The sequence below is a fragment of the Tachysurus vachellii genome, chromosome 3, assembly GCF_030014155.1.
Source record: "Tachysurus vachellii isolate PV-2020 chromosome 3, HZAU_Pvac_v1, whole genome shotgun sequence".
Classification (NCBI taxonomy): Eukaryota; Metazoa; Chordata; class Actinopteri; order Siluriformes; family Bagridae; genus Tachysurus; species Tachysurus vachellii.
In genome coordinates, this window is record NC_083462.1 from 10,944,035 (window position 1) to 10,959,407 (window position 15,373).

Below are 15,373 nucleotides of genomic sequence, written 5' to 3' on the forward strand. Positions count from 1 at the left end.
TGTAAAGATAACCCATTTCACCCATTTCCTTCAGCTGAAGTCACCCAAGTACTTTTGGATTAAAATTTGTATGCTCAAGGTGTTCTGAGCACATTTGTGTGGTGGCCTGGGAAAACCCTTTGGAGACTGGTGTAACTGAGTTTTTTTTTCTTTCCATAATATACACTCATATGTCTATTTTCAGAAAACACAAATATATTTTACCTAAATGTCAGGTAGTCATCCCGTTGGCTAGCAACTGTAAATAAACTATGAATGTCAATCCTAGAAACCGCATACTGTGTTCAAGATATATTTAAACAAAGCCAATTACTATGCTCTATGCTCTCCGTCTTACTCAACCTACAATCAGGCCATCATTCAACCTGTTTCTTTTTATATTCCAGCTTTCTTGTTAAAGTGCAGTGCTCTGGCTATATTAAAAGTGATCTATTTTTCTGTTTACCATGTAGCACGTCTCTGCTAAATGTACCACCAGGTTTAAGATGTTTTCATTAACCACTAGCCTTTTCTCACTGAGCCAGTGTTAGTGGTTGGACCCCAAAGGCAACTGTCACAGGCATGGTGCCATGTCTTTCACTACTGAGAGGTCATGCATGGGTCAGCATTGCTGAGAGCTGTAGATCAATTTGATGATGAATGTTACCAGTCAAGTCAGTTCTGCCTGGATTTGATTTATACTATTGTACTTTTCCCTGTAGTTCCCTGAAGCTCTGGTCCACTACTCATTTTCAAAGAACCAAGCTGGCAGCTTTCAATGTGATGTCTGGGTTTATTGTTTATGAGATATTTGTTCAAAGAGAAGAAAATTATTGGAAGGAAAGGGAGGAGGATTGTTCAGCAGAAGATCAGAAGAAGATCGTACTTGACAGTCATTTATGTAGCACAATGGCACTCATTTCTCTGTTTTGTCTATATGATCTACAACCTGATAATCATATGTATAGTCCCATATGTATTGAAACAGCAATGCCAATTCTTTTGTTTTTGTTATACATTGTTGATTTAATTTGAAATTATTTTAATTAAAAAATTAACAAACTAAGAACAACATTTGTTTGAACCCACCCATTTCTCAAGTGATCAAAAGTATTGGAACAGGTAACTGACGGGTGTTTTTTGCGTCCCACATATGCCCAGAGGATTGATTGTTCAAACAATGAATAGCTTTATATGTCTACTCTTGGTTTGAGCTCGGTTTTGCCTGTAAATTCTTAATTTGTGTCTTATTCCTTTTTATTACCTTAAGGTATCACTAGAACTTGACTAGTGTTTACCTGTGGCAAATTTACATTTCTAGAATTCTTCATAAATCTCCATGATCAAATTGTGATGCATGAATCTGGGCATGAGTATAAGACTTTTATAAAGCTTTGAATGTTCTCAGGAGTACAGTGGGCTCAATCATTGTGTAATAGAAGAAGTTTCCATGTCAATAACTACTCTAACAGTGCTTTAAAAGTTCTCTACCAGAAATGGGAAACCACCTCAGAAATACTCCATCAATTAGGCCTTTATGGTGAAGCGGTTTGACTGAAACCTCTCCTGAGCAAATGGCAAGTACTTGATGAGACAATAACTGAATTCTTTGCACTGAACTTCAAGCCCTGTGTTTAGCAGAAGCCAGGTCCTTCTCATCAATGGATACTACCATCACCATGGTGAAGCATGGTGGTGGCAGCACCATGTTATGGCACAGCCTCTGAAAGAATGGGAGTCGGAAGGACAAGTGCAGCCAAACACAGAGAAACTGGGAGAAATCCTACAAATACTACAAATACTGAATGAAGGGTTTTGATGAATATGTTTCTAAATAAGAGATTTCAAATGAATAAAAAAAAATAAAAATAAACAATAAAATGTGCAAATACTGAAGGGGACTGAATAGTTTCCAAACCCAATATACTGTACATACACAACATATGGGCTATTACTGTACATGAGTCCATATATACCTTAATCATCAAATGGTACCTGAGATGTTCTAACCTCCACACTCAAGGCATGACTGATGCACACCAAAGGCATCTTTATCACTGGTATTGACAACAGGCACCTAATCAAGTCCTTGTACATTAAGTAGCTTGTCACACTGCCTTCAAACAGTATGTAATGTTAAACAAGCTCCTTCAAACTGCCAACATTCAAACACGTTCTATGAGGAACTGTTATTACGCTGTCATTGATTTTTATGCTTTTAGATATAGCGCTCCCTCTTGGTGTTATAATAACCTATATAATTCTACAGCTCTCTGGATTGTAGCTGTGAGGATTTGCTCATTAGACTATTAGTGGAATAGTGAGGTCAGGCACTGATGTCAGGCTTGAAAGCCTGGTGTGCATGAAACCTGTAACATACAAAAACATCCTACGCAACTCTGTGCCAACATATGGGTGACATTTGGCTATGTAGTGTACTTATATAAAATGTATGAACAGTATGTGTACTAACTGGAACTAAATTGTTTATAAGCTAGAAGGCTTATTTTATACTGATATACATACTAGTTGATTGCAAAAGCTTGAAAAGCCTTGATTTACTAAAGTTTAACACATGAAAATGTGTACATTTTATAAGTCATAACAAAAGAGAAAGCTGATTTGCCAACAGAGGATTTCATCTTTGACTTAAACAGAATAAAATGTTTTTGCATGTTTTCTTTGCCTTGCGTGAATATGCATAAAACTGGGTGTTGTCAACATACATAGATTCATTTCGTCTCCACAGCGTGATTTTAATAAGCCTGAAAAAATCACCCTGAATGTGGCAAGTACTCTAAAAGACAGGTATTTAATTTGTAATAGATTTTGTCTGTTGAGGAGATGAAAATAAAAAAAATGAAATAATAATGAGAAAATTTAATCAAACTTTAGATAAATTACCTGCAATGTTCTTTAAAATCCTGACTTATATTACCACAAAAAAACTGTTTCAGATCAGATCAGCAGGGAACCATTTAAACAGAACCATTGAATTATTTCATTCATATGAATTAATATATAACTAATTTCTACATTTTTTTATTTTACTGTCGTATCACATTCCATTAGTTTCTTGATGAATATCTCTGAGATACCTACATTTCAGTTTAAGGTCTTTCAATTATTAACTTTGCTCTTGTTTCTGCTTCAACCAATACAATTATTCAACCTTTGATTTCCCTTTGAATGAAAAAAATATTTATCATAAAGTCAAATAAAGCTTTTCTGTAAAAGAAAATTAAAATAAATAATGGGAATTTATTTAGCTTTTGCAAATCACAGTGATATAAGATAAATTAGTCCTTAAGCAAGATCCCCAAATCCCATATTATGGATTGCTGTATGGAGTGTGTGTGTGTGTGTTTTTTTTTTGAGGTGAACACTCACCGTGGTGTATTTGCCCAGCTGGCAGAGAGATGGGAACGTCTCTTGGTGAGCCCTCCGTATCTTTTCGATGATGGCCTCCAGCTCAGCCGTGAGCTCGTAGGTTTCTGTCAGCTCGGGCTTCAGACTTTCCTTCTTCTTTTTATTCCTGTCATTCCTCACAGCTGCAAGGGGAATTGAGGAAAAAATCATCAGTGGACCTTCATCTTTATTCCGTGTTCATTTTTATGAACTTGTATTTGAATTTATTACACAATAAAAAACATTTAAATTGGTAACTGCATTAAAATGGGATACAGTGTAATGTAGAAAATGTAAAATATCCTCACATGTTTTATATTACAGGAATAACACATTTATAAAAGATAAATGCCTATTAAATAAATGCCTTTCTTATGCATATGACTTAAGTACACTAACGTTATATAAATAAGCACAAAATCGTTAAAAACAGAAACACAAAGCTCTAATCTTTCTGAAATGACACTGCCAATGCAGGTGCTGCGGTGCCCTATCATTATCTCCAAGCTTACGACCGATCATAAGATACAAAGCCTTGAAAAAGCTCCATAACCCCCGAGGTCAATGAAAACAAACCACAGTGTGCAAGAGCTGAACAAAAGAAGCTCAATGAAAGCAGACTTCAAACTAGTTTATCTGAAACAGGGTCACTCAGACGTGATGGACATTAAGTCTTCCAGAGAGGCCTTGAGGCTTTAACTTCTCATTGGCATGGCTCTCATCGGGGCCAATGGAGCAAGAGAGCGAATCCTTCACCTTCTGCATTAGTCATGCAGCCAGTCGTCTCATGATTAATACAGACGAGGCTTATGAAGCCGGACAAGCTTTACGACATCATTAAGAGGGGAACACCTGGTGCTGTGCAGGGGGTCGTCTGGGGACCATCCAATTTCATTAAGCCTCGGAGGAGATGCAGGAGAAATGGTACCTTGGACCACAGATCAGTGCTAGCTTTGAAAAAATGATTACACAACGATGCATGTCTGATAAAATTCAAAGCATGCTGCAATTCCCTAGTGATCTTATTCCTAGTGATCTAAAAGAAGAATTGACTCACAGTGACGTCCCTGTTCACCTGCCCTTAGGTTCCACTGCAGTCATTAATATTTATATTACAAATATATGGGCGGTCATATTAATGCTTGGACACATAAATTTGGATTAAGACATGAATATTCCGAGGTGTTAACACTGCTAACAGAAACAGCATAGCACACAGAGAGAAAAAAATAATTTTACCACAAAAACTCTTGTTTGTGTCGAAGGACAAGACGGCTCAATGCTAGCAGCACGAATAATGAGATGTGCAGCGATTGACCAGATAACAAACTAAAATATTTGGATTTATAAATAATATATATATATTCTTCTAATTTATAAAAAATGTTACAATATTAACACAGGTTCTTGCTGTATTCTGGTCTGTGTTCATATTATAGTATAGGTATAGTGTTAGTTCTAGTCATCCGTAGTGAAAAATATTTATTGTTGATCATCATGTAGGCTTTTACTTAAAAAAGGTCATACACTGATGTGAGAGCAAAACAGAGGAAAATCAACTTACCTACCCAAATATATACCCAGTAAAATGTTAGATAGTATAAAAATAGATCTATAAAGTAAAGCCTGGTGTAATTTACAATATGGTCTGAATTCAAGTTAAGCCTTTTTTTTAATTAACCAAAGTGAGCACCTTAATGTCTCACAGTATTGTGAATGAAGTTTTAAAGGTGTATACATATTAAGCTGACCTCACCGCTGTGCCCTGGGTTTGAAATAGTAAAAATTCTCTGTGCCACAAAGCCACAAAAGTACTTGATCTGACTTATTAACTTCTAAATGAATGAAAACTTCAAGTTACTGTATAATTTGTGGACTTTTCCACAACGATACCTTCAGAAAGGTGACCTGGACTGTAGCGGCTTCATGCTCAAAAACAACGACGCCCCCAGAACACTTTACTTTACATGCATAATGAATACAAACACACACACACGCACACACACACACACACACACACACACACACACACACACACACACACATACCCCCTGCTCGTGTCTCTTGGATGACTTTTTAGCTAATTACCCGGCTCAGTGATGCCACTTCTACATTTCTAAACTTAACATGTTTCTCGTGTACTGAACAACAGACTCTCTGATAATACAATCAACCCTGAGTTCTTTGTGTGTTTTAGTAGCATTGTCAAAATTAAGTCATGGTACAACTATGGATGCTTTGATCCCGAAGTATATACCTTATATTCATATAGGGTTGAAATATAAATATAAAATATTGCCAAAAGTTTTGAGACACCCCTTTAAATCATTAAATTCAGGTGTATAAAACCAAGCATCTAGGCATGCAGACTGCTTCTACAAACATTTGTGAAAGGTTACCACCTGTGCCATAAGTCCATTTGTGAAGTTTCCTCAAAGTTAAACATTCCATGGACTGTTAGTTGTATTATAACAAAGTGGAATCATTCAGGAAGAACAGCAGCTCAGAGTGGGAAAACTCCATATTAAACTCTATGGATTAAGAATGGGATGTCATTAAAGTTTGTGTGCATATAAAGGCACACGTCCCAGAATATTGGCAATATAGTGATATAATATAATGTGCTTCCCTACAGATGGGCAGAAAAAAGTTCTGCCAGTGTCAGAGATTTTAGACTAAATTCTCAGTAAATGCTCATTTTGGGATCACTGACCAATGTGCATTTTAGTCACCTATAGCAACAATACTGAAGACAAACAGAAAATGACTATAGGTTCACTGGCATCATGTAGCTGAGACAATGAGACAAACAATAACTTTATTAGACTTATCGATAACATGCAAACAAAAAGTTCATGCAAACAATTAGTTTTATCCAATCTTCTCCAATTATTTTCTTTAAATCACCCAAAACTTGCCAACTTAATACTTACACATGAAAACTTATCAGATTACACACACAATTTAACATTTTTATATGGGCTTTAACAAAATCATGGTTACAATCTGCTAAATAACGTATAATAGCCTAGCTAATAATCTCTGGAACTTTTTCCTGGAAAGCAACTAAACACGATTTTGCTTTTGTTTCTGGTTTAATATCGTAATTTATAGACGAGTATTAGATGTTGTTAAGTGTAATTTTATGCAAATTTCACTCTTGCATGTTTAGTTCACTAATGCTGTTTTGCTAATTATTATGATCACATGCTAGTTTTTAGAACAAATGAGTCAATTATTCATGTATATATTTAGAGTATTAAAATCTTCCATCATGTGGGCTTGGGTTCTGCAAAACCAAATTATTTGGGATTTTGGCTTTTATCCAAAGGGTTCATGGTTACTGCATAATTGGAAATAGTGTGTAATTGAAGCCTGAAGACTGAACCATTTACTTGTTGCAGTCTTATGTCTGTTTGTTCAGCTGTTAATCGACTTAAGCTAAAAAAAAATCTTAAAATGAAACGTTTTAAAGAAACCTTACCCCGACCGCGGCAACAGCATGTAAGATTTTATACAAATTGCTGAAATGATGTTTGTCTATCTATTCCCTTTGGATTCACGGTCTTTAAAAAAGGCTTTTAATTATCCCCTTGATGTGTTAAGCAGACAAACAAGTAAACAAAGTAAACAAAGACATAAAGGAGGCTTTGTGTCTAAGGAGTAGATCAGAGTTGGCTTGTACAGTCCACAGATCAGTGGTAGCCTTGCTCTATTTGCGGTAGTTGAAAAAGGTCTCATGAGTCTGTGATCACAGCCACTAACTCACAAATACAACAGCGGGGCCACTCTAATGTTTCTTAGGATAAATGCACCAAAGCATTTAGGCCTCCAGGAAAATAGACAAAAGCAGACAGACAAAGCCAAAAAGAGGGCGAGCAGAGAAAGCAAGAGAGTCACAAGGACAACAGAAAATGAAATTACACTCAGTATAGGACACACAGACAGTATCCTACATCATGGCTTGTTCTGAAGCACGAGCACTTTGTCTTAGTTAGTGTGACTTAAGTATTAAAGAACGGAAAGCTTTCTGCTCCTCAGTCCATGGAACCAGCTGAATGGATTTAGAGGCTTTGCTCTTTACGTGGCTGAGCCATTGGGCAGCACGCTTCAGAGATTACAGTGTGATAGGGATCTAACACACTGACTTAACAGCCACTTGAAGCTGACACGTTTACAGCAGCAGGTGTCAGTGTAGTAAATGCTACTATCAGTAGCACAGAGGCTCTCCTAATCCCATACATGATCTGAACAACAATAGCACTTGACTTTACACTGTGCTACGTATGAAAGCTAGGCTTCGTATATATGCATGCTGTTAATTAAGATGGAACAGAGAAAATAAAGGTGTTGTTTTGCTAGTGGTTGTTGGCATCATATCATGGTTCGAGCAGACAGGAAGGTTTTGGTACCACTTTTTACAATCACAGTGAACAGAAAAGCAGCTCAGAATGCACAGCATACAAATGACATTTTCCATTTATTAAACAACGACGTATTTTAATGGTTTATATCGTATATGCATTTAATATTTCGGAGAATCTGTGAAACCATATACTTTCTGGTCCGTCAATGGTACAGCAGCTAGAAATAACCACCAGTCTCTCTTTTTTATCTGTCTTCAATTTCTTCTCACATCAGAATGTAAAAAAAAGTGATCTCTTTGATTTTGAGAGTGGATGTTGGTACAATATGATGTTTTGAGCTGACAGGAAGGAAACAGTACAAATAATCACTCTTTACAACCACGGTGAGCAGAAAAGCAGCTGTGACGGATACAATACAACAGCACAAGAGAACAGCCTGGTGTATCAGTCAAGAAGTCTCACAGAAACTGGACAGATTCACTCTTTCCATTTTAAACCTGTGTGAATGTGGACTACTCACCATAACTTCACAGTGTAAACTTTACACACTGTTAAAAAAAACAAAACAAAACAAAAAAAAAACAATAACAACATTCTGGCTTATTAAAGCACTAATACGACACAAAAGCGGTCTTCAAACTCCAGTTATATACCTTTAATAATCCTTAATGCTCTACAACTTGAATAACAGTCACACTATTGAATAAATGTTTATACGTTTCTTTTTTCTATGCTGTTTTTTTATTTTATAAAACGGCAAGAAACGACATTTACAGAGGGCTACAATCATGCTGGTGTTTTCCAAGATGCTTACCACTTGTACCACAACTGACTGAGCAAATTAGTACAACCGAAGGGAAGGTATTAAATTAGAAGAAGCTGTTTAAATTAAATTAGCAAGTTTATTTATTATTATGCCTACTAAATAGTTTATGAAAATGATTACATATTGAATTATTACCGCAGTCCTATTAATTTTATATTAGATATTCTGTGCATATTTGCATCTCTGATATCAACAATATTTAAAGGTTATATTTATGGCATTCAGCAGCTTTATCTCATTTTATACAAATGAGGGTTAAGGGTCTCATTCAGAAGACCAGCATGTTGGAAGTGGCAGCATGTTGGACCTGGGGTTTGAACTCACAACCTTCTGAGCTGTAGTCCAACACCCACTGAGCTACCCACTGAGTCCACTGAGCTACCCACATGTTATTTTACTCCTTCAACTATTTTACCCAGAGGCCAAAAAATGGTATTTCTTCCTGTTTTGCCCTGTGTCTATCTTCAGAAGTGTATTTGTAATGCCAGACTTCACAGTGGTCGTTAAGGGCTCATATGAAAGCTGACACTCAGTATTTATGTATTTAAAATGTCTGTTTTTTTTTAATCAAATTCCAAAAAATTAAATCTCCAAAGTAAACAGTGATATCAAACCCATTTCTGCTCTCTGAGATGTTCTAATATTCTAATATTTAAAGGTGTAGCTACTAAAATTCAGTGTAAGTTTATCCCAACAGAAGGAAAAACATCTCACACTGAATTCAGTGTCCTGACATATTTTATATCAGACTTGCTGCAATAAAATAATTCATTTGTTTCTACTTGATTTCCATTCCACCAACGGGATGGAGCCCCTGTGTACTGGTGTACTGTCTCTATGGTGTTTTCACTGTATATAATATAATGTACTGTATATAGGTGGATGTGAATATATGCTTGTCGTACTGCAGAACATAAAAATAGCTCCTGAGTGTGGCTTTAGTGTGACGAGAAGCTTTTTCTTTGTGTTTTAATGGAATCCATGATGCAACGCCTTCTGAGGTTGGGTTTTATTTAAAATATTACCCAGTGAGACAGGTACAGTACAGCGAGCACCTTTCCGAACAAGACAAGTCAGGCTTCCTTTTTTTCCAGCCTGCAGTCAGTCGAGAAGTTGTTCACATTACTGTAGTGAAACTTGAGAAGCATCACACAGATATTTTTTTCACACTATTCCATATTCTGATAAATCTTCCTTGACAGAAGCAAATACGATTCAGATCCGATTGTTCTGTCTTCTGGCCAATAAGCGCCCACTCTGTTTTCCAGCCAGAGCTTCACTTTATCATGCAAAGGACAGAACACCATTAAATAAATGACATTTAATACTCTTCTCCGCAAGAGGGAATAAATCCAGCTGAGGATCCCACCTGTGGGAGTGTCTCTCCCTCTCAGACTAAATGTACTCCTAATGTGCCTTTTCTTTCTGCTCAATCTAGCAGCTATCATCAGCTTAACCGCCTCTTTTATCGAGCAGTACTTAACACACACAAATAAAAAGCAAGTGGCTGTGAGAGGGGCTCAGGGGCTTGGGTTTTATTTCAGAGCACCTCTTGAACAACTGAGCGCACTTAAATGTGACAGCGTGAGAAAAGGATGAAAGCATTAATTAAGCGCTATGTTAATGTGCTGTATGTGCTTCCTTATTCTGTTCTTCTAGTCTAAAAGTCTGATCAGTTGATAATTAACGATTTGATTTAAAATACTTCACAACTAATAAATAAAAAGGAAATGTTTGGTTGCAGTTATTGCTATTAAAGTGGTACATTAATATTAGTTTTAAGGACTCGGTTACGGATAGAACACGCATTTACGCTTTCGGTTTATTAAAGTGACATTATATGTTTTATTTGTTTATATCATATATACATGCAGTTGTGTTTTGGAAAATCTGTGCAGCAAAATGCTAGTTCCTGGATCACAGATGTTACAGCAGCAATAAATAATCATTCTTTCACCAGCTGTTCTTTATTCTCTGGCTTTAATTTCTCTCTCTTTTTTTAATAAGTTAAAACAAGACAAATGCAGCTTGTCATGTAAAGCACAAAGTCCTCCACAGTAACAAATTTAAATATGAGAGATATAAAGCGCTGAAACTGGAGACTCCTTCCAAAAAATGCTACCTATTTGTATAACTTGTTAGTACAGAAACAATAAGGTGCTGGAAAAAGAGCATTAATAGAAAAGAGGCATTAATAGAAACCTGTGATTTTGCCTTAAACATGGAACAATGTCAGCGCTGCTGTTCTAGAAAATTCAACAAAACCTTCTGACCAATCAGATCTGAGAATTCAACAATGCTCTATTATATATATATATATATATATATATATATATATATATATATATATATATATATATATATATATTTATTTTTTTTAAATGTCTAGTCATGTTGTCTAGTCTGTATTATACAGTGACACTAATTACAAACTGAATGATGGATGAATTAATTACTGTGAGAGAATCATTTATTTTCCTCTATCTTTTTAAGCATATGTTTTAGATTCCCCATGTGTTTATTATATTCATTTATTTAATGGCTTAATGGCCTACCACCCATCCCAGCTTCAGTCTTTTTCTCTTGATTTTTAGCTGTGTGTGTGTGTGTGTGTGTGTGTGTGTGTGTGTGTGTGTGTGTGTGTGTGTGTGGTGTAAAAAAAGGGTGCTTATGTTAACGGCATACGTCGATCATGTTCCCATCCAGGCTGGCCATCTGTGCAGCATGCGACCCACCATTGCGACAGATGCCCCGGGAAATAAACACAATATTTCTCCCATGCTTTTTTCACAAACACACACTGGCAGTAAAGTGGTGACAGACTGAGCAGAAGTGTGTGAGAGCCATGGACATCATTCCTGCGCAGAATGAATGTGTGGATGAGGGAAGCGGATCATGATTGGTGAACGTGCATGAGGAGAGAAACACTACCATAAGTAGGCCTATGTCATGCTCTCTCCAGGGATCTAAATACAGAATTCATCTCTCTCTCTCTCTTTCTCTCTCTCTCTCTCTCTCTCTCTCTCTATCTCTCTCTCTTTCTCTGTCTGTCTTCTTGTCCCTGGCCTCAAAGTTCTGAAAAACCTGAGCTAGGGTGTATGTGACTGCATTTTTCTATGAGAGAGTATGTGTGTGTGTGTGTGTGAGAGAGAGAGAGAGAGAGAGAGAGAGAGCTACAGCTGCCGTTGTATCCTAATGATTCTCCAGCATCACCCAGAGGAGTGAATCTCACCAGGTGACTGCCAGATGCTGACATCTTCCTTAAGGCTGCTTAGGCTAATAATAATGTTACCTATTTTAGCTTCCCATGAGATGTGTGGTGACACTTGGCTAAATTGACAGGATTTTTATACATTTCACTTTTTTCCCCTTGCTTGTCTCTAACTATTGTATCTCCGACTATTAAGTCATACAACAAGGTACAAATTTCTTAGCTTCCTTTCAAGAATTTTCATTTCGTCAGTTAAAAAAAAATCGAATCGATTTCTTTTCAAAATTGGCACAAATTTCTGAGCTTTCGGTTTCAAGAATTGTTTTCATTTACATTCTTATGGACAATTTGAAGAAACGATTGATAAATATTCTACAATGTGGTATGATTTTATTTACCTAGTATTTATCTTGGGTAAATCAGCAGTTTAACAAACAGCAACGTTTGCTAGCTCATTGTGACTTCTTCATATGATTTTCCTCATATAGTAAATGTCATGTTTTGATCGGGTCCTTTCTACCTTTTGTTTTTAATCAGAATTTAAAATGCTTTTATTTTACTTGTGATTCAGATTCGTCTAAGAGACAAACATACGGTACATCAGTTCAGGAAAGTCTATAAATTTCATTGCTATACTGTAGAATTAAATGTCATAACGTCTCTATATGAAAGTTTTCCCAAGTGGACAAATTACTATAAGCATTTGATCAGACTATATAAATGATTAGCATATCAAAAATTTTACTACGCTTTCCTTAATTTAAATAAATTTCATACCTGTAGGATCCCTGACATCATAAACTTTTTGAGTTCCCTGACAGCACAACAGCTTCACCCTTTATTTATAATAAGAATAAAGAAAGAAGAGCGGGATGAATCTTTTAGAAATCACCACCTGGATTGTTCTTTTGTCCCAGAAATGTGTGCGGGAAAGAATCACCTCTTCTCTCATGGTAAATGGAGCATGAAGTGGACCAGGAGCCATAAACGCTGATGCAATCAACCTGCTTCAATAAAGTGTGAAATGCAAAGCACTCCGATCTGTGAGAACAAGGCGACAAGAGCGCGAGGACGCAGACGACGCAATGATGCGTTCAGCAGCCCAAGTGCCCTATTTCAAGGGTACTATAAGAGCAACGGGTGAATCTACGGTGTCCTGATGTGCCATGGTAGTGTTAATCATGTTTTTTTCCAATTTCCTTTGTGCTGTCTGATGAAGCAGGTCGGAAAAAAATATTTATTAAATTAAAGGAGCTGGTGCATCCAGAAGAAAGCATCAAGATTCAAGTGGCAGGAAGTCAGTTATCAGTGGAGTATGAAAATGCTTTAAACGCAAAAAAATACGACATATCTGCAAGGTATCTAGAGTTTTATCTTCCAAATGCCATTTCCACATTCAGAAAACTGCTGATACTGATGTTATCTTTAAAAAGGAAAACGGCACAATGACAGTAGCACCGTTCGCTTTCGTTCACTTGATTCTATGCAAACGTTCTACACACTTCTGAAAAATGCCTGAATATAGCAAAAAAGTTTCTATGCATGGCAAAAATCGAAAAGTTGAAGTATTGGCACAGGAAAAACATAGTAAAAAGAATAAATGATACTGTGTGTATTCCTGTCTGCGTGTGTGGGTGTGTGTGTGTGTGCTGCTTTTTTAATTGTCATCCTTTTGCTCTTGGAATTTTGCTGAATTTCCAAAAAATAAATAAATAAATAAAGATGTTGATGCTAATGCTTTGCTGTATGTTCCAGGCAATGCTGCATTTCTTGCCGAAGCTTTTCTGTGCCAACATATTGGCATTATATAGTGTACTCATGAGCGCAGTTCTAAAGCAAGGAAATTCAACACAACACTCACAAGCTCATCTTGACTCTACATGCTGAAATTCTCTTTTTTTTTTGTCTGGGGTGCATTCAGGGACACACCGCAGGCTCCTTAATGTCTCACTACACATTTTTGCATGTGCATGTGAATGCTGGAGAAGTTTTGCATTTTACTCAAACTTGGCAAAGCAACAAATAATTGACACATCGCAGAGTGACCACTTCCGAAAACCCAAAATGGAGGAAGCACTGATTATAGCATTGTCGCACTGATTATAGCATTGTCACACTATCCTGTTTTATACAATGCCATTGCAACAACAGTGCAAGCAAGTCGTAAGCCATAATGTGTGGATAAAAAAAATGCCTGTGTATGATGTCATATCCAGTTACAGCTCATATTTGCAGTAGTCTCTTCAGACATTTCACATGCTAAAAGTTTCAAGATTCTAAAAGCACTCACACTCTTTAGACATTCCAACAGCAAAGCACTTCTGCAGACGGCAGTACTGACAGCGGTTCCTCGTCACCTTGTTGATAATGCAGTTCTTGTCCCTGTGACATGTGTACACCATGTTCTTCTGGATGCTCCTGCGGAAGAAACCCTGAGAGCCAAAGAGAGAGAGAGAGAGAGAGAAAGAGAAAAAGAGAGAGAGCAAGAAAGAGGGAGAGAGTATATCCAGTATTAGAAAATCCAGTAATTAATATACTTTTAATTTCTTCTGTTTTTCCAAATGAACCAGGGTTGAAGAGTTTTTGTTGGGACTGGGATCCTGTGAGATGCCACCAAAGAGCAGCACAAGTGACAGTTTTTTTTATTCAAGAAAGCCATCAGATTATGCAGCTCACAGAACAAAGAAATACCTCAAACATTTTTAGTGTATCCTTAGTTACTGCCTGGTCACATATATGTGTGTGTGTGTGTGTGTGTGTGTGTGTCTAAAAATGTTTTAATCAGATGTAATGCTGTAAGTAGGAATGCTTTCAAAAGTAGACATGTAAATATTATATTTTTTATCAATTAACAAAAGTATCATTTAAAAAATATGTCGAGTGACAATCAGTGTATAAATGAGTCAGTGTGAGTGTTTGAATCCTAAATCTACAGTGTGATATTAGTGCACGTCTTAGAATCTGCTTAAAATACACTCATTAGGTGCTGGTTTGATTATACAGTATATTCCAAACAAGGGGGCACGGTGGCTTAGTGGTTTGCACGTTTGCCTCACACCTCCAGGGTTGGGGGTTCGATTCCCGCCTCCGCCTTGTGTGTGTGGAGTTTGCATGTTCTCCCTGTGCCTCGGGGGTTTCCTCCGGGTGCTCCGGTTTCCTCCCCCGGTCCAAAGACATGCATGGTAGGTTGATTGGTATCTCTGGAAAATTGTCCGTAGTGTGTGATTGTGTGAGTGAATGAGAGTGTGTGTGCCCTGCGATGGGTTGGCACTCTGTCCAGGGTGTATCCTGCCTTGATGCCCGATGACGCCTGAGATAGGCAAAGGCTCCCCGTGACCCGAGGTAGTTCGGGTAAACGGTAGAAAATGAGTGAGTGAGAGAGTATATTCCAAACAACTCACCACATAATGTGTCTCACTTTAAAGTATTGTATATATATATACAATTTTATAGCTTTTGATGAATCATAATCGTAAAGAAGAAACCTTAGAATGCAACAAGTACTGTTCGACTGTATTTACACAAATATTTTTAACAATGACTTTTTTGTCATTCTAAGCAAATCAACAATGTCCATGTAAT

General features: G+C 37.0%; 1 protein-coding gene across 2 annotated transcripts in view; it reads right to left on the bottom strand.

Annotated features, from left to right (window-relative positions):
- LOC132842821 (retinoic acid receptor beta-like) overlaps nucleotides 1-15,373 on the bottom strand; it is a 145,355-nt gene that overhangs the window by 18,669 nt on the left and 111,313 nt on the right. For both annotated transcript variants that reach the window (XM_060865704.1, XM_060865705.1), the window contains 2 exons: nucleotides 14,082-14,223; nucleotides 3,370-3,530 (listed from right to left, as the gene is read on the bottom strand). In XM_060865704.1, the coding sequence (XP_060721687.1) occupies nucleotides 3,370-3,530; nucleotides 14,082-14,223 (303 nt within the window). The remainder of the gene's footprint in view (nucleotides 1-3,369; nucleotides 3,531-14,081; nucleotides 14,224-15,373) is intronic.